Here is a 20500-nt window from a genome sequence, read left to right on the forward strand (position 1 = left end):
TTATAAAGCCCTTTTTACATCAACAGTTGTCACAAAGTGCTTGACAGAGACCGGTCTAGACCCCGAAGAGAAAGCAATGCAGAAGCACAGTGGCCAGGAAGAACTCCCAAGATGGAAGGGACCTAGGAGGAAACCAAGAGAGGAACCAGACTCATGGGTGGAGCATACTCTTCTGGCTGTAACTGTTATGTGACTCTACTCTAATACTAGTACAACTTACACAATAGGCATACTCTCAGTACCACATCACATTACGACAGTAGGCTTTTACACCTGCCTCATCTTTTTCATACTCCACTAAGAAGAGATACAATCCCCAGTTCAGATGCATGTTGTTTCCATATTACACATGAAAAAAAATATGCTACAGAGAAAGTATATTGTTGATTGGAATGTTGTAACATACCTGCTGACTATCCAATATATCATATAATTATTATGCATATAAAATATATCAACAAACCTGGGTCGTGAGGGGTGTTTACTGTGCGCCCTCTACGCTGTGTGATGCGCGCGCAGCCCCATCTTGCTGTCCTCGGGTGTTCGGTTGTTCATGATGCTGAGGAGAGAGCGCGGCGCTCGTACATTTTTATGAGACGCCACCACCGAAGATTTTTATAACTAACACAAGATAGACCAGAGCCTGTCGTTTCCAATGAATCACAGTGGGCAGAGCCAAGCACGAGCTAGTGAGATTCTATTCGTGCGTTCTAGCCTGTTCCTACTGTGTGAAGTGCGCGTGTTCAGTAACTAAATTCGCCCTAAACAACGGCATTTTTACAGACTTTGGCAAAGGGTAAAGTCTCCTACTGCTGGCCACCGGGTTTCCTCTCATCACCATATTTGGTAGTGAGTGGAAACGCCAACCGGATGCTTCACATTTATACATCCGGTGATATATGTGTCTCATTGTTCTATCTGTGCCACCACCGTAATTCTGAGTCGTAGGCTATGAAACAGGAAACGCATTGGATAAGGTACAGTTTGTATATAATATCAGTCGTTTTGCATTGGTCGGACAGCAATAACGAACGAATGCGGACAGACAGGTGAGACTTGAGTGCAGCGATGATTCACGAAGGAAATATCCTGACTACTTATATCCTCTTCATCTGATGTTGACGCTATAAACGTAACTTGCGTGATTTTCAAACTGGTAAGGATAATTATATGTATAATTCTCATTTAAATAGCCTATAGAGTGGAGAAGGCACATCTAAATTAGGCTACTACACATTTATTTGGGTAGATATTTAGGGTACATTATCATATCGCATATTCCTTTAAGATGCATCACACGACACACTCATATTGCGGAAACAAGGTAAATAGGGAGTTAAAAACAGCAATATGGCCGCGTAGGTCGTTCGGTTTCTTCCAGATCTGAGACGCATAAAGTCTTGTAAAGCTAATGATTCGTCACCGAGAGCGTGGATGATGTTTTCGCTTTTCGAGCCCTATAAACCCTAGTCCTCCGTATTTTGACTCACTTAATGGCTAGGCTACCTACTCGGCAAGGTGCGGTAGATATATCACTGCGTTATTCTACTGACACATTTATTATTTTACTGTGTGCTGTGATGCTCCTATAGAGGCTGACGCGCTTGAGTTCATTCATTGAAAAAGCAACCCGTGGAATGACGTAATGCTTGGCGGTAGGCCTACTATCATCCATGTATTTGCATTTCTCTTTGACCTTATATTAAAAACGCTGATATGCCTAATAATGCAGATAAGGACAAAAAAAATGTATGAAATGAATTGAAATGTATGCATTCACTACTGTACGTCGCTCTGGATAAGAGTGTCTGCTAAAATGACAAAAAAAAAATGATATAGCTCAAGCCGTTTGGCGTGTGATCATCACCGTCATCTATGGAGCGCAGTTTGGGTATTTTTGTGTCAAAGATACACCTCATAACACAAATTGACGTATCAAATAATCTTTTATTTTGAAGAGTCAAATAACAAAATTATATTTTAGACTGTCTTGTGCGCTGAATTGCATGCGCAAGCACTATGGTTGTAGCACTGTTAAAGTGAAACAAAAAGTCTGCAACCAAGCACACACAGGTCACGATGTGTTTACAGTACCGCGTTGGTAATAAACCATAATTTGTTCGATCGAATGGGAAAACGTCTGTGTGAGCATTTGAAATAAAACCAGGATCTGAAATGTTAGCTAAGTAGTGCAACATTTTTCCCGACATGCGACCAGACACGGGGAGAAAAGATTGCAGCATCTGCCAGCCATATCCCAAACAGTTGCACCTGATTCATCCTAGCTAGTCAAAATACAGAATAATCAAGGATTTTGTTAACATTGATAACCGTTTGGAAACTTGTTTCTCTGCTACGTTGACTTCGGTTTGCAGTATGACAAAGTCACTCACATATCTTTGATGCAGATGTTTTTAGCAACTTATTGGGGGTACCTAGCTAACACCAATGCAAACAGCCTGAAAACAATGAGCAGAAACTGCAATAATTGTCAATATTCTTAGCAATGGTATTACTTAGGCAGCCACGTGTTGTTCTCCTATTAAAATCGAACTTCCATTCAGGAAAATAACTAGCTAGTTAACGAACTAAACCTGTGGCCCCGAGCCACAGATACTGTTGAGGAGACGGGACTCTCCGTTGGAATTGGATTAACGTCCATTGTGAACGTTGCCCAGACGTCGGCAATGGGCCGCGCGTTGCATTCTGGAACAAGGAGGACTCTCCAAGGACTGAATGGGAGTCAATTGGGCACTAGCTCAAAAACCCAACAAGAAGTATAACATGACAAATATTTTCCGAGATTTGAGATAATTATCTTGTTCTTTGTAATATCGTATAGCTTTGGAAACCTGACAGGGGTTGAATGACGATAGGCTTAGCAACCGTGGTACCTGGCATGACAACGTGACACCGATTGGTATGCTGAGTAGGGCGTTAAACGTTTCGCAGGTTCATTGGCCAATGGGATCTCCTGTCTCTGATATCTCTGCCCAAGCTAACGTTATAAGCAGGGCTAGTGTGGCTTGACAGGGCCGGGTCCGACCATAATCGATCAGAAATTAAAAGTCTTATAAATTAGGGGTATTTTAGACGATGACACCCAACTATTTTTTTTTTTTTTTTTATATATATATATATATATATATATGCGTTTTTCAGAAACAGATGTCGCTTTGCTATGTTTTGGAGTAGAACATTGTTTGCACCAACATATTTTTCTGACCAAGCGCTGGTTTACCAAAAACATCTTAAGCCTGAATTTATCCTGCGTTTGACAGCAAAAGCAATCTAGCAGGACTGTATCTATGTTGATTTCAGTAAACAAACAGTGCAAATCAACATCCGGTAGAAAAAAAACGCTACAGTTGAAATATTTCAACTCTGGCGGCAAGCCTCGTCTACCTTGGCGGCTGACAGCGTTCACAGCCAGCCGTAGAGGTATTTACCGTGGTACTCTCATTGAAAACCATGACTTCCAGTTGCGTCTAACTCGGTAGCGCAGTTGAGCGTGACAACTTTCCAGCGTCATAGCATACGTTTTGGTGACTCGCTGTTACATAAAATACGAGTGATAGTGTAATCATTGTGCAATCACCATCACTACGATCATTATCATAATAACCACTGCTTAACTTTATGATGGCTTGTAGCCTAAGCCCATATATCTGTACATGTCATTTAATGATCAAGGTAAAGCCAGTTTCAGGTTGGATATTCGACGCATATTTGCGCTTTCAAACCTCAATAGCTTTCAAACCACTTGAGCCACACACTCCAAATAAGTGTCAAATAAATTACTTTGCTTTGCAAAGCTAATAAACGTGTAAATGTGAGCCGCATTTTGTATTCCTAGTTGGATTAGTTAGTACAAACGTTTTTTATTCTCGAATTTCAATAGCTCCTTGGTCGTGTGACCTACAGACCTCAAACAAGGTTCAGAATGTACACGGACTGCCCTTATATATTGCACAGCCTTTGGTTTGTCCGTTTTCAACTCACACGTTTTTACATGGATTTTTCCAACATTCTAATTTCAATAGCTCCTTGGTCATGTGACCTACTGACTTCAAACAAGGATCAGAATGTACTCTCAGCGGGCCTACACATTGCACACCCTTTAGTTTGTCCCCAAAAAAATCATCCCCTTTCAATAATTTGCTTGCCCAGCCAGCCCTCCGGGACCACCTTTACCAGCGCTTCATCGATATTCCTCACTTTGACATGAGGGGGTCACAGTCACCCCACGGGTGATTTGAGTGCGACCGTGGGTACACTCGTTTGAATTTCATCAAGTTGATATTCAGTGACCCGTGCCCAGTGGGAACCTAGGCTTCTTGCGTCCATTTACTACCCACATCAGACGTAGGCCTCCCTCCCCAGACAAGCTGGAGATACCTCTCCCCACTTCGTAGGGCATGAGCCAGATCCATGCAATGCCCTATCACTGTGGGGCCAATAGGTTTACTCCGCCTCAACTCTAGTGAGTGTAGAGGAGACCTTCCCGACCTACAATGTGTGGGGCCGGCGAACGCCGTAGCTGGGGAGATCCGCGAGAAGGGCCCGACGTGCATTCAAAGTTGCCGCGGTTGGCTGCTGGACTCAACCCCCCACCGGTCCGCCTTCGGCCCGCCGACGGACACCACCCCGACAAACCCCCGCATGCAGCCCCTTGCGAGACCACCCACGAGAGACCGCGAGATGGGCCGTACAACGAACTTCCAATGGTGGCGAAAGGAGGGAGACAGAACAACTGCTCCCCCAGCCGCGGCTCGAGCCCAGCCCCGTTTCTCACCCAAGCCCGACCGACTCAGCCCTGAGAGCCAATCCTTATCCCGAAGTTACGGATCTTTTTTGCCAACTTCCCTTACCTACATTGTTATAACATGCCAGAGGCTGTTCACCTTGGAGACCTGCTGCGGATATGGGTACGGCCCGGCGTGAGATTTACACCCTCTCCCCCGGATTTTTAAGGGCCAGGGAGAGCTCACCGGACGCCGCCAAAACCGCAACGCTTTCCAGGGCTTGGGTTCCTCTCTCGTGGCGAACCCATTCCAGGGTGCCCTGCCCTTCACGAAGAAAAGAGAACTCTCCCCGGGGCTCCTGCCAGCTTCCCCCAGGATCAGTCGCGTTACCGCACTGGATGCCTAGCAGCGCCCGTTTCCGCCAGTGCGTGGACATTCGGAAAGTAGTTTGACGTCAATCGTGTGAGATGAAAAATGTACAAACCTAAAGGGTGTGCAATATACAAGGATAGTCAGTAGACATTCTGAACCTTGTTTGAGGTCAGTAGGTCACATGACCAAGGAGCTATTGAAATTAGAAACATTGAAAATTCATGTACAATTGTGTGAGATGAAAATGGACAAATTAAATGGTGCGCAATGTGTAGGCCCACTGTGTACATTCTGAACCTTGTTTGAAGTCAGTAGGTCACATGACCAAGGAGCTATTGAAATTCAAAAATGTAAATAAATCATTTTAAATAGTACGAGATGTAAGTCGAAAAAATAAGTGTGTGCAATGTGTGTCTATGCCATTGGGTTAGCTAGAACCAGTTTTTAAAGTTTTAGGCGTAACGGTTAAAGAGCTATTAAAAATTGATTTGTCACTATATTGACGGTCCCTAACTACGGTTGGTGGACGTAAAGAAAACTACAGTCGAATATCCAATCTGAATCTGTCTTTACCTCAGTAATTAATGGTATTTGATGAATGTGCACCTGCAGGCCTGTCACCACTGTACTCAGAAGTGACTAATGATCCAACATATAGTATCTAAAGTTCATTAGGCTACTTGACTTTTAATGCCTACAGGTGCAATTTAAGAAGCCTTTCAATGATTTATCAAACTATATTGTCAGCCTCCCAGAACCAAATATTGTGTATTATGTCTGGTCTGCCCACAAGAGTTCAGTCAGGCTCTGATATCCTATTAAGTTATATTACATTTCACAATGGCCAATCAAGGCTTGACATTTTCCTCAATATCATCAAAAGTTATTTGTTTTGGTATCCACTTTCTCATTCAGGGTCTTAGTTGCCTACATATGAGAAGCTCAGACAAGCTTAGTCTTCAGTAGGTCTACTGTATATTTGAATATTACAGAGGGCCATTGTACAATTACTGCTGACTTGCTTCTGTTAGTTTCCCTCCTGAGCACAGCTGGTGTTTTCTTCCATTCTACATACTATCTACTACATGTCATAATCAATTATCTAACAACCCTTTATTGCACATTATATGGACAACAATTTCTTATTATTATGATGTTTATTATATTTTATCTGTATATCAATAGCTTTATGGGACTGGAAACTAGGGCTGTCCAGCTACACGAGTAAGAAGGGAGGCATATAAAGGCCATGTCAACAGAGTTCCTGAGGGTTCAACCTTGGCTTGGCTTCACTGACTGTGCCCCAAATGGCACGCTATCCCCATAGGGCTCTGGTCTAAAGTAGTGCACTATAAAGGGAATAGGGTGCCATTGGGTATGCAAGCACTGACTGCTCGCGTTCAGCTGATGAAGATCTCTGGCTGGTCTGATGGGATGTTGATACTGTATTTGAATAGAGCCCTCTGCCAGCCAAGCACATCTGAGTTCAAATACTATTTGAAATCATTTCCGATACTTTCTGGGTTTCATTGAGCTTACCTTGTTGAATTGAACCAATAGAAAAGTTCCAACAGTGCAAGCCTCATCCACCTGTCACTCCAGGCAAGCGAGAGGAAACACTGCAAGTATTTAAAACTATTTCAAATTGTATTTGAACCCAGGTCTGGTACCATCCAAGCCTATCGTGCCATTTCCCAGGTTTCAGAACCAATCATTGAATAGTTGTAATGTGTTCTGTGTATCATCATTAAGTGTCTCCTCTATCTGCACTAATGGCTGGCTTTCGGGACCATTCATCCACAGGTCTTAGCTGAGTGGCGATGTCATGGAGAATTATCATTTGTAGGGTACAGACAGGATGTGTGTCCCCCAAATGGCACCCTATTCCCTATAAAGTGCACTACTTTTGACCAGTGCCCTATGGGCCCTGTAGTGCACTATAAAGAGACAGCAGGAGAACTCAAGTGTGTTCCCCTTTGCGGGAAGAACCCCCCCCCCCCCCCCAAAAAAAACAAACATGTTTTGTAGAGTTCATCAAGTCCTTGAAGGGAGGGTGTTAATGACTAATTTAAAAGTCAAACCCATTTTGTCTAGAAGGACCGCTTATCCTACTACCGAGCATAACAGACACACAGAATATTAAGGAACCAACTAGCTAACTGTCTATAATTGTTCTTCTCTCCACAGGAGCAGCAGCAGTTAATGCTTCACTTTGTTTAATATTCAGGCAGCGACAGGTAAATAAATACCTCTGGGATTTTTATCTGACAAAATCATCAGTAGATTAAGTTAACTTTTTCTTAAAGGTGCAATATGTAGAAATCGTTCCATCATTTCCTGGTTGCTAAATATCTTAATAGTTTGCCTAATTTCACTTTATGTGACAATGTATTCTCAATGTGTTGATAATCATTGTACCATCTAAACTGCTGTGAAATATATTTTTCAATAACCCAAAATATTGTATTTTCAGCTGTTTGAAGCTGGTGTACAAAACCGAATGTATAGGACGCAAAAACAAAACTTAAGAACTGGAAACATCGAAATAGCACACATAGAACAGCTCTACTGCTTCTTAGACTTGCTTTCAATGGAAGAATTACAGATCTATACCTTTTTTAGGAAAACCCTTTGAATAACCCTTTTTGGGTCCACAGAAAGGGTTCTACCTGGAACCAAAACGGGTTCTTCAAAGGGTTCTCCTATGGGGACATCCAAAGAACCCTTTTTCTCTAAGAGAATATGTGTTGTACATGATATAACATTCCATATGATATATAAATACTTAGAGTGATGAATGTATAGAGTATACAGGATCAGTTAGATTCATATTTTACACTACTGCTTTAACTTGAATGTACCTTGATAATGTATACAATGGTTACAATGATGTATAGTGATTACAGGTATGTAATTAAGTAAGGAGTAGGTAATGCATGCTTGCTGTTTTTATTTCCCTAAGAATGAGTAATATGTCTAATGTATACAATAATTATGCAATTACTTAGTGAGTAGGTAGTAATGCTTGCTGTATTCTTTCCCCAGAATGATAGAGGGCAGAGAAGACCGATAATGTATATTGTCTACAATGATGATGTAATTACGTAGTGAGAAGGTAATGCGTGCTTAATGCCTGTTGTGGTATTCCCCCCCAGAATGATAGAAGAACGCAGTAAACGAGGCAAAGCCATGGTGGAGAGGAGACAACTCTTCATAGAGATGAGTAAGTAGACAGAGCTCCAGAGCCAAACCATTACTATTCATTTACACTCTGTTATAATCTGCTGTGCACAGTAAAGCATTATACTGTACATTCCCCTCTACATCAGAGATTCTCAAAGTGGGTCTGCAGAGGTACTGCAGGAGGTCCGAGGCAAGACCTCCAAATACATATATTTACATTAGCAACAGCAGATTAAACAAATCTTGGCTAAGGGATCCGTGGAATAAGTTTAGAGGGTGTAATACAATAAAATGTAACATTATTAATTTTATTTTACTAAGCAAGTCAGTTAAGAACAAATTCTTATTTTCATTGACGGCCTAGGAACTGCCTTGTTCAGGGGCAGAACGACAGATTTTTACCTTGTCAGCTCGGGATTTGATCTTGCAACCTTTTGGTTACTAGTCCAACGCCCCAACCACTAGGCTACCTGCCTAATCTACAATGTATGTTCTTAACCCTGGGCAACATGGGCATGGGAGGCTCACAGGGATATTGGTATCCACAGTTACTCCACCAATTATACATTTCTCAACTCAGTAGTTCTTGTATTCCCCCAAATGATTTACTTTTCACATACAGTTCAAGTCGGGAGTTTACATACACTTAGGTTGGAGTCATTAAAACTCGTTTTTCAACCACTCCCACAAATGTATTGTTAACAAACTATAGTTCTGGCAAGTCGTTTAGGACATCTACTTTGTGCATGACACAAGTAATTTTTACAACAATTGTTTACAGACAGATTATTTCACTTATAATTCACTGTATCACAATTCCAGTGGGTCAGAAGTTTACATACACTAAGTTGACTGTGCCTTTAAACAGCTTGGAAAATTCCAGAAAATGATGTCATGGCTTAAAAAGCTTCTTATAGGCTAATTGACATCATTTGAGTCAATTGGAGGTGTACCTGTGGATGTATTTCAAGGCCTACCTTCAAACTCAGTGCCTCTTTGCTTGACATCATGGGAAAATCAAAAGAAATCAGCCAAGACCCCAGAAAAGAATTGTGGACCTCCACAAGTCTGGTTCATCCTTGGGAGCAATTTCCAAACCCTTGAAGGTACCACGTTCATCTGTACAAACAATAGTATGCAAGTATAAACACCATGGGACCACGCAGCCGTCATACCGCTCAGGAAGGAGATGCGTTCTGTCTCCTAGAGATGAACGTACTTTGGTGCGAAAAGTGCAAATCAATCCCAGAACAACAGCAAAGGACCTTGTGAAGATGTTGGAGGAAACAGGTACAAAAGTATCTATATCCACAGTAAAAGGAGTCCTATATCGACATAACCTGAAAGGCCGCTGAGCAAGGAAGAAGCCACTGTTCCAAAACCACCATAAAAAAGCCAGACTACGGTTTGCAACTGCACACGGGGACAAAGATTGCACTTTTTGGAGAAATGTCCTCTGGTCTGATGAAACAAAAATAGAACTGTTTGGCCGTAATGACCATCGTTATGTTTGGAGGAAACAGGGGGAGGCTTGCAAGCCGAAGAGCACCATCCCAACCGTGAAGCACGGGGGTGGCAGCATCATGTTGTGGGGATGCTTTGCTGCAGGAGGGACTGGTGCATATATTGAAGCAACATCTCAAGACATCAGTCAGGAAGTTAAAGCTTGGTTGCAAATGGAGATTCCAAATTGACAATGACCCCAAGCATACTTCCAAAGTTGTGGCAAAATGGCTTAAGGACAACAAAGTCAAGGTATTGGAGTGGCCATCACAAAGCCCTGACCTCAATCCTATAGAAAATGTGTAGGCGGAACTGAAAAGGCGTGTGCGATCAAGGATCCTACAAACATGACTCAGTTACACCAGCTCTGTCAGGAGGAATGGGCCAAAATTCACCCAACTTATTGTGGGAAGCTTGTGGAAGGCTACCTGAAACGTTTGACCCAAGTTAAACAATTTAAAGGCAATGCTACCAAATACTAATTGAGTGTATGTAAACTTCTGACCCACTGGGAATGTGATGAAAGAAATAAAAGCTGAAATAAATCACTCTATTATTCTGATATTTCACATTCTTAAAATAAAGTGGTGATCCTAAATGACCTAAGACAGGGAATTTTTACTAGGATTAAATGTCAGGAATTGAGTTTAAATGTATTTGGCTAAGGTGTATGTAAACTTCCGACTTCAACTGTAAATGCACTGTAATTTAAGCTTTAAAACGTCAAAGTTTTCTTTCTGCCTCATGGCAAAATGTGTAGAATTGCAGGATATTAGCTTTAAAGCTGCAACAAGGAATTTGTGTTCCCCATGACAAAATGTGTATCATTGCAAAAAATGTTCTTGAAACAAAAGTGTATCTCCGATGCCAAGAGAGAGCCTTTAAAATGGTCTTTCCCAGGGCCCTAGACTTGGTCCATCCGGCCTTGCGCTGCCAAAGTCATATTAGAACTCCTTGTATGCTATTTTTATCTGACTTGAGTTGTGTTCTGATTTATAAAGGGGTCCCTGATGAATTTGCTATCACAAAAGGGGACCCGTCCCCAAAACGTTTGAGAACCCCTTCACTACATGGCCTGTGTGAGAGTGAAATCTCCAGAGGAAAGCCAGTACTAATCATTCACACTGCTGTGTCTTAGACAAGCCATTCACATCCATACACGTTACACTATACAGTACATTCCCCTTCCCCATACAGTGGGTTTTGTGTGGTTGTGTTAGTTTGTTGATTCATCTTTTTATTGTTATCAGGGGGACAAAACTTTGACGTCATCAGACTATCAACCTATAGGACGGCCTGCAAGCTAAGATTCGTGCAGAAAAGATGCAACCGTAAGTTACTGCCTGCCGGGCTCTTTTAGTTTCCTTTACTGAAGATCTTACTCTCCTAACTTATTGAGCTGTACACACAACCATGTCACATATGTTTGTTTCAAATACGGTACACTTGAACGTAATTAGTTACTTTAGAAGAAATCTATTATTTTGTCAATCTTTCCCCTCCTCCCCCTATCCCAGTGCACCTGGTGGATGTGTGGAACATGATCGAGGCGTTCCGTGACAGCGGTTTGAACACAATGGACCACAACGCAGAGATTAACGTGTCTAGACTGGAGACCATCCTGTCCTCCATCTACTACCAGCTCAACAAGCGTCTTCCCACCATGCACCAGATCAACGTAGAGCAGTCCATCAGTCTGCTCCTCAACTTCATGGTGGCTACATACGACAGGTGCACAACATTAGACACAGGATATACATTAGATATAGAATATTACATACAGTATACACTGAGTGTACAAAACATTAGGAACATCTGCTCTATCCATTACAGACTGACCAGGTGAAAGCTATGATCCCTTATTGATGTCACCTGTTAAATTCTCTTCAATCAGTGTAGATGAAGGGGAGGAGACCGGTTAAAGAACGATTTTTAATCCTTGAGACATGGATTGTGCATGTGTGCCATTCAGAGGGTGAATGGGAAGACAATATTTAAGTCCCTTTGAACGGGGTATGGTAGTAAGTGCCAGGCAGACTGGTTTGTGTCAAGAACTACAATGCTGCTGTGTATTTCACACCCAACGGTTTCCCATGTGTATCAAGAATGGTCCACCACCCAAAGGACATCCAGACAACTTGACACAACTGTGGGAAGCATTGGAGTCAACATGGGACGCTTTTGACACCTTGTAGAGTCCATGCCCTGACACATTGAGGCTGTTCTGAGGGCAAAATGGGTGCAACTCAATATTAGGAAGGTGTTCTTAATGTTTTGTACATTGTGTTGTAACGCTGATGCAGGGAGTCAGGAAGCAGGTGCAGATGGTGAGTTTTTAATAATAACGAACATGGAGTTACCGAACAAGAGAAGTGTCTGGACATAAAAACCGAACCAATACTGCCTGATGACTGAGGTTGGTGAGGGCTGTATGAAGGGAGAGTAATCAGGGTCATGATGAAGTCCAGGTGTGCGTAACCATAGGGAGCAGGTGTGTGCAATGATGGTTGCCAGGTGTGCGCAATGTGGGTTGCCAGGACCGGTGGTTTGTAGACCGAGGGAGCAGGAGTGACGTGTATACATTTGCTTTGAACTGCTGTATGAAAAGTGCATGAACATGTCTAGATTTAAGTATGGTGCAACACCTTATTTTCAGAACAAGAGATTTTTATTTTTTTATCCCTTTTTCTTGATATCCAATTGGTAGGTCTTGTCCCATCTCTGCAACTCCCCTACGGACTTGGGAGAGGCGAAGGTCGAGAGCCATGCGTCCTCCGAAACAAGACCTTGCCAAGCCACACTGCTCGCTTAACCCGGAAGCCAGCCGCACCAATGTGTCGGAGGAAACACCGTCCAGTGAGTGACCAGAGTCAGCTTGCAGGCGCCTGGCCCGCCACAAGGAGTCGCTAGAGTGTGATGGGACAAGGAAATCCCAGCCTGCCATACCCTCCCCTAACCCGGACGACGCTGGGCCAATTGGCTGCCGCCTCATGGGTCTCCCAGTCACGGCCGGCTGTGACACAGCCTGGGATCAAACCCGGGTCTGTAGTAACGCCTCAAGCACTGAGATGCTGCACCACTCGGGAGGCCCACAATATATAATTCCTTACTATGGAATACATATATTTAGCAGATGTTATTGTGGGTGTAGCGAAATGCTTGTGTTCCTAGCTCCAACAGTGCAGTAATATCTAACAATACACACATCTAAAAATAATGGAGTTAATTTAGAAATATTAGGATGAGCAATGTTGGAGTCCAGACTGTAAATATATCAGATTAGTGGTCTGTGTCTACCTGGACTAAAGTAATCAGTATGCTGGACTGAACTGTGAGCTCTCCCTTTCAAATGATTTTGGGCCTTCAGACAACATGGTCAAGATGGATCCAGAAGTGCTAATTAATTATTTGTTCTATATTGTGGTCAACAAGCTAAAGCTAGCAAATCATGGGAAAAAAGTACTTGCTTTATTGAACGGGGAAGATGCTTCTCCTTTGTCAGTATGATGAGTGTGTGTGTGTGTTTCAGTTGTGAATAGATACATTTTCCAAAATGTTTGTTTGTGTGTTTAGTGAAGGCCACGGGAAACTGAGCATTTTCTCGATGAAGTCCATGTTGGCGACTATGTGTGGAGGGAAAATAGTGGACAAACTACGTTGTAAGTATATCTTCATGAACTTAGCCCAGGGTAGAGGTTACAGTTAAAGCAACCTAAAGGACAGTTAATTATATTCTGCAGTAGTCACACTTTTTAATTTGATGGCTTAGTTTGCAAATGAGTTTGTATCAGACAACAGTAAATCCTTTGAGACATTTGAATACGTGTAGGCTACAACAGGGGTTCTTAAAGTGGGGGGGGGGGACTCAAAGTTGCGTCCGCGGCCAGATCTCAAAATTATATGTAAAAAAAAGGTTTTCTCATTTTATTTTAATTAATATTACTAACAACATATTAGACATGTTGGTCACATGGAATACATTTAGAGGGTTTAATGGAAAACAATACAATGTCATATTATTCATCGACAATGTATGTTCCTAACCCTGGGGCAACATGGGCCTGGGGAGGCTCACAGGGATATTAGTATCCACAATACTCTGTTCTTAACCCTGGGCAACATGGGCCTGGGAGGCTCACAGGGATATTAGTATCCACAGTACTCTGTTCTTAACCCTGGGCAACATGGGCCTGGGAGGCTCACAGGGATATTAGTATCCACAGTACTCTGTTCTTAACCCTGGGCAACATGGGCCTGGGAGGCTCACAGGGATATTAGTATCCACAGTACTCTGTTCTTAACCCTGGGCAACATGGGCCTGGGAGGCTCACAGGGATATTAGTATCCACAGTACTCTGTTCTTAACCCTGGGAAACATGGGCCTGGGAGGCTCACAGGGATATTAGTATCCACAGTACTCTGTTCTTAACCCTGGGCAACATGGGCCTGGGAGGCTCACAGGGATATTAGTATCCACAGTACTCTGTTCTTAACCCTGGGCAACATGGGCCTGGGAGGCTCACAGGGATATTAACATTGATATTTTTGTTACTGGCCTACAAGCAATACCCCATAATGTGGAATTATGTTTATTTACAATGTTTACTAATTAATAAAACATTTAAAGCTGAAAAAGTCACATAAGTTGCATGGACTCTGTGTGCAATAATAGTTTAATGACTACCTCATCTCTGTACCCCACACGTACAAATTATCTGTTAAATCCCTCAGTCAAGCAGTGAATTTCAAATATAGATTCAACCACAAAGACCAGGGAGGTTTTCCAATGCCTCGCAAAGAAGGGCACCTGTTGGTAGATGGGTAAAAATATTTTTAAAAAGCAGACCTTGAATATCCCTTTGAGCATGGTGAAGTTATTAATTACACTTTGGATGCTGTATCAATGCACCCAGTCACTACAAAGATACAGGCGTCCTTCCTAACTCCGTTGCCAGAGAGGAAGGAAATCGCTCAGGGATTTCACCATGAGGCCAATGGGGACTTTAAAACAAAGTATAATGGCTGCGATAGGAGAACTGAGGATCAATAACATTGAAGTTACTCCATAATACTAACCTAAATGACAGAGTGAAAAGGAAGCCTGTACAGAATAAAAAATATTCCAAAACATGGATCCTGTTTGCGACAAGGCATTAAAGTAATACTACAAAAATATGGCAAAGCAATTCACTTTTTGTCCTAAATACAAAGTATTGTGTTTGGGGCAAATACAATACTGAGTACCACTCTCCATATTTTCAAGTATAGTGGTGGCTGCATCATGTTATGGGTATGCTTGTAATCGTTGGACTGGGGAGTTTTCCAGGATAAAAAATAAATAAAAATGGAGCTAAGCACAGGCAGAATCCTACAGGAAACCCTGGTTCAGTCTGCTTTCCACCAGACACTGGGAGATGAATTCATCTTTTAACAGGACGAGAACATAAAACACAAGGCCAAATCTACACTGGGGTTGCTTACCAAGAAGACAGTGAATGTTCCTGAGTGGCCGAGTTCCAGTTTTGACTTAAATCGTCTTAAATATAGGGCAAGACCTGAAAATGATTGTCTAGCAATGGTCAACAACCAATTTGACAGAGCTTGAAGAATTTTGAAAATAATAAATGGGCATATGTTGCACAATCCAGGTGTGGAAAGCTCTTAGACTTCCCCAACAATTCACAGCTGTAATCACTGCCAAAAGTGAAATTGATTGACTCGGGTTAAATACTTATCTAATCAAGAAATATTTGTGTTTTATTTTTCTTAAGTCTTTTACAAATGTTAGTTTTGCTTCCACTTTGACAGAGTATTTTGTGTAGACAGTTGACAATTTGTTTTATAAATCAATTTTAATCCCACATTGTAACACAACAAATGTGGAAAAAGTCAAGGGGTGTGAATACTTTCTGAAGGCCAAGTAATTTAAGCTTAAAAACTGCAACGTTTTCTCTGCCTCGTGGTATTTTTTTTAATTGTAGGATATTAGCTTGAAAAATTTGAAACTGAAAGATGTTCTCTCCAATGCCAAGAGGAAGGCCTTTAAAATGTTCCTTTCCAGGGCCCGAGACTTAAGTAAAATTCCTTGTATGCTATTTTTTTTTATCTCACTTGATTTGTGTTCTGATTTTTAAAACGGGGTTCCTGATGAATTTGCTTTAACAAAAGGGGTATGTGGCCCCAAATTTTGAGAACCCCTGGGCTACAGTGTCCGCAGTTGCATAAATTATACACAAAGGGACGCTGTTGAGTCACATTTCCGGCACTAACGTTGTTGTAGTTTAAGATGGAAGTGTAAAGAAGGATCATCCATAGCGCATATTCAATACATTGTAGAAATGGCGTAGATGTATGTAAACTGATGTACTGTACATCAATCTGGTGTACTCACCACCTTTCTCTCTTTCTTTCTTTCTTTCTCTCTCTCTCTCTCTCTCTCAGGTATCTTCTCCCAGATCTCTGACTCTAATGGTGTGATGGCCTTTGCTAAGTTTGACCAGTTTCTTCATGAAGTTCTGAAGCTGCCCACAGCTGTGTTCGAGGGCCCGTCGTTTGGATACACAGAACACTCCGTACGGACATGCTTCCCTCAGCAGGTAGGTTGGACATACCAAGAGGGTTTCTCTCACTGAACTAATATACAACATGTATAATATACTTAGAGAGAAAGAGATATGAACATAGGATGAGGGAGGAACCTTGTAAATATAGTCCACAGACCATGAGAAAATCACTCCAAAAGGTCCTCTTCAATAAGCAGGGCACATTCATCTATTATTGAAGGTGACCTTTTGCAGTGGTGTCCATTTCATTCACTATGGGTTACGTCCCAAATGCCGCTCTATTCCCTATATACTGCATTACTTTGACCAGAGCCCAATGGTGTGTTTGTATTTAGAAGTTATTCTCTGTCTAACTGAATATAGAAGAAGATCTTGCTGAACACGTTTTTGGACATTTTGATGGCAGATCCTCCTCCCCAGTGTCTCGTGTGGCTACCTCTCATGCACCGACTTGCTAATGTTGAAAATGGTAACGTTTCCCGTCATTAGTTCCCTTGACTTTATTTTCACAGTGAATTTGCCGAACAGCAATATTAGTCATTCTAATCTATGCATTTGTATCGTAAGACTTAAAACCTGTAGGTATAATGCTTTATAACTTATTTTTAAGCATATATGTGCTATTAAAATGTCTTATAATAAATATTATATGTTATGTCTCACTGTATCAACATTTCATCAGTGACCTACTAACCATTTCTCTGTGGTTTCCTCTAGCCTTCCATCCCGTGGAATGTTCTTATTGCCGGAGTGAAAGTATGATGGGGTTCCGTTACCGGTGCCAACAGTGCCATGGCTACCAACTCTGTCAAAGCTGCTTCTGGCGTGGCCATGCCAACGGTCCTCATAGCAACCAGCATCAGATGAAGGAGCACTCCTCTTGGGTAGGCACGGCAACCACAAAGTCTCTATCTCAATTGGTTATTAAAATCCCTCCTGTCCTTTTCTCCTCCCATTCATCTGAACTGGTTGGAAAAAGAATGGACAGGTGAAACCAATATGGTGGAAACTCATTATTAGACTGGCTTTCAGCTGCTCAGTTCTTTCAGGTCAGTACAATGAAGGAGAGGAGGCAAAGAGGAGACAGACCATTGAGAAAGAGACCACATCCCACAATCACACTTATACACACCAAAGATAAGTTATGATAGTTTCATCGAATACCAAGATTCAGCCTTCCTTTGCGCTCGGACAATCCAATAGCCGCCAGCATGCATAAGCAGAGCATTGGGCTTGTTTCTACATGAACTAACCTTTTTAAATATTCAGATTTATGGCTTTTTACTCATTTCAGCTAATTAAATTGAAAGCTATGCCAATGCTAGCATTCTCCCAATTTTCAATCAGTGTGATGTAAATTGAAGCTGGGAAAATGATTTACACTGGTTCCAAATCCAATCCTGAACTGTGTGTGCCTGCGATCAGGATAGTAACGATTCTTTTATTTTGAGGGCATCATGCCCAGAATGAAATGGCTGAGCATATTTAGAAGTAGAAAAAGGTTATTTCAATTGTCAGAAAACATCTATGACAAAGCAAAGAAAACTATGAATTTGGTCCCATTCTGCATGAAGAAACCATGTAATTCTCGGTACACTATGCATCGCATAATGTAACTGGGTATTTTAGAAACGGTTATGGTCAATTACTATACATCTGTTTACACTACCTCTATAAGCAGTTCCCACATTATAACAGACAGGGTTGGGGTCAATTCCATTTCACTTCAATCAATTCAGGAAGTAAACTGGAATTTCCATTTATTTCCTGAATTGACTGAATGTCCTGAATTGAATGAATTCAATTCTAATGAACCCCTAACCCTGATACAAAAAATAGTGAATATGATGTCCACCGTCTTGTTTCTGCCTCTCACAGAAGTCTCCAGCTAAAACGCTAAGTCACGCCATCAGTAAGTCTCTGGGCTGTGTCCCCATTGGAGAGCTACCTCACCCATTGTTCCCTGAGCAGTTAGACAAACCCCAGGACAGCGTACCACACACTGTGTAAGTACACTGGACTTCTGCCACCACTGGACACAGATTAAGCCTAGTACTAGACATACATTTACATTAGTCATTTAGCAGACTCTCTTATCCAGAGTGACTTACACTAGTGCATTCATCTTAAGATAGCTAGGTCATAAAACAACATACCACAGTCATAGTAAGTTCACTTTCCCTCAACAAAGTAGTTATCACCAAAGTCAGCGCTAGTAGGAAAAGACAAGTGCTTATCATTTTTTGTTTTGGGTGGGGGGGGGGTAATTTAAGAGTTATTTTTTTTTTTTTTTTTTTTTTTTTTTTTTAAAGAGGTAGGATTTAAGATGGGCAGGGACTCTGTCCTGTCATCACGGGGAGACTGGTTCCACCATTGTGGTGCCAGGACAGAGAAGAGCTTTGACTGGGCTGAGCGGGAGCTGCCCACCTAGACTAAAGAGCATGTTCAAAGGAGATTCCTCATGGAACGTCTAGGCCAAATCTGTGTCCATGAAGCTGCCCTCTAATGTCTACATCAACAAGAGAGTCCATCTGTCTCTGATGTCATCAAGTGCTACACTGTAAGTTGTCCAACTCCATAGGATAAAATCATTGGCTTTCAAGCTCGCTGCCAATTGATGGTGCATTGTCAGTAGTTTCTCACTAAGATTGGAGGGCCATGATTATTTAGTTAAATGTGAGAAAGCTGATGTGTTACGTTGGTTTATTGAGAGATGGGTGCTTGCATAGAAATATAATGACATATTATATTCTAAGTAATTCTATTATATACAGTGCCTTCAGAAAGTATTCACACTGACTTTTTCCACATTGTGGGGTGTTACAGCCAGAGTTTAAAATGGATTAAATGTAGATTGTTTTGTCACTGGTCTACACACGATACCCCATAATGTCAAAGTGGAATTATGTTTTTCGAAATGTTTACAACTTATTTAAAAATGAAAAGCTGAAATGTCTTGAGTGAAACTATTCAACCCCTTTCTTATGGCAAGCCTAAATCAATTCTGGAGTAAAAATGTGCTTAACAAGTCACATAAGTTGCATGGACTCACTCTGTGTGCAATAAGTGTTAAATGTGATTTTTGAATGACTACCTCATCTCTGTACCCCACACATACAATTATCTATAAGATCCCTTAGTCGAGCAGTGCATTTCAAGTACAGATTCAACCACAAAGACCAGGGAGGTTTTCCAATGCCTTGCAAAGGGCACCTATTGGTAGATGGGTAAAAATGACAAAAGCAGACATTGAATATCCATTTGAGCATGGTGAAGTTATTAATTACACTTTGGATGGTGTATCAATACACCCAGTTACTACAAAGATACAGGCGTCCTTCCTAACTCAGTTGACGGAGAGGAAGGAAACCGCTCAGGGATTTCACCATGAGGCCAATGGTGACTTTAAAACAGTTAGGTTAGTTCTCCTACCACAGCCATTAAGCTAATGGACAGAGTGAAAAGAAGAATGCCTGTACAGAATAAAAATATTCCAAAACACGGATCCTGTTTGGTACAAGGCATTAAAGTAATACTGTAAGAAATGTGTCAAAGCAATTCATTTTTTGTCCTGAATACTAAGTGTTATGTTTTGGGCAAATACAATACAATACTGAGTACCACTCTCCATATTTTCAAGTATAGTGGTGGCTGCATCATGTTATGGGTATGCTTGTAATCGTTAAGGACTGGGGAGTTTTTCCAGGATAAAAAAATAATAAATGGAATGGAGCTAAGCACAGGCAGAATCCTACAGGAAACCCTGGTTCAGTCTGCTTTCCACCAGACACTGGGAGATGAATTCATCTTTTAACAGGACGAGAACATAAAACACAAAGCCAAATCTACACTGGAGTTGCTTACCAAGAAGACAGTGAGTGTTCCTGAGTGGCCGAGTTAGTTTTGACTTAAATCGGCTTGAAAATATATGGCAAGACCTGAAAATGTTTGTCTAGCGATGATCAACAACCAATTTGACAGAGCTTGAAAAATAAAAAAAGTAATGGGCAAATGTTGCACAATTCAGGTGTGGAACGTTCTTAGACTTACCCAGAAAGACTCGCCGCCAAGGTGTTTCAGCAAAGTATTGACCTAGGGGTGTGAGTACTATGTTAATGAGATATTTCTGTATTT

General features: G+C 41.6%; 1 protein-coding gene across 19 annotated transcripts in view; it reads left to right on the forward strand.

The window, feature by feature from the left end:
- Positions 1–883: 883 nt before the first annotated feature.
- The window catches only part of LOC106611333 (dystrobrevin beta), a 57082-nt gene continuing 37465 nt past the window's right edge, over positions 884–20500 (forward strand). For 7 of the 19 annotated variants that reach the window (XM_014211446.3, XM_014211454.3, XM_014211455.3 and 4 more), the window contains exons 1-9: positions 906–1049; positions 8273–8340; positions 11054–11134; positions 11321–11534; positions 13377–13462; positions 16245–16399; positions 16730–16835; positions 17084–17250; positions 18245–18372. In XM_014211446.3, coding sequence (XP_014066921.3) covers positions 952–1049; positions 8273–8340; positions 11054–11134; positions 11321–11534; positions 13377–13462; positions 16245–16399; positions 16730–16835; positions 17084–17250; positions 18245–18372 — 1103 coding nt within the window. In that variant the 5' untranslated portion in view covers positions 906–951. Of the gene's footprint in view, positions 1157–1334; positions 1519–7304; positions 7355–8272; positions 8341–11053; positions 11135–11320; positions 11535–13376; positions 13463–16244; positions 16400–16729; positions 16836–17083; positions 17251–18244; positions 18373–18676; positions 18927–20500 lie in introns of those variants that run through there. The other 12 variants (XM_045723633.2, XM_045723635.2, XM_045723639.2 and 9 more) reach the window with 9 other exon arrangements.

The sequence above is a fragment of the Salmo salar genome, chromosome 09 (genome assembly GCF_965601325.2).
Source record: "Salmo salar chromosome 09, fSalSal1, whole genome shotgun sequence".
Classification (NCBI taxonomy): Eukaryota; Metazoa; Chordata; class Actinopteri; order Salmoniformes; family Salmonidae; genus Salmo; species Salmo salar.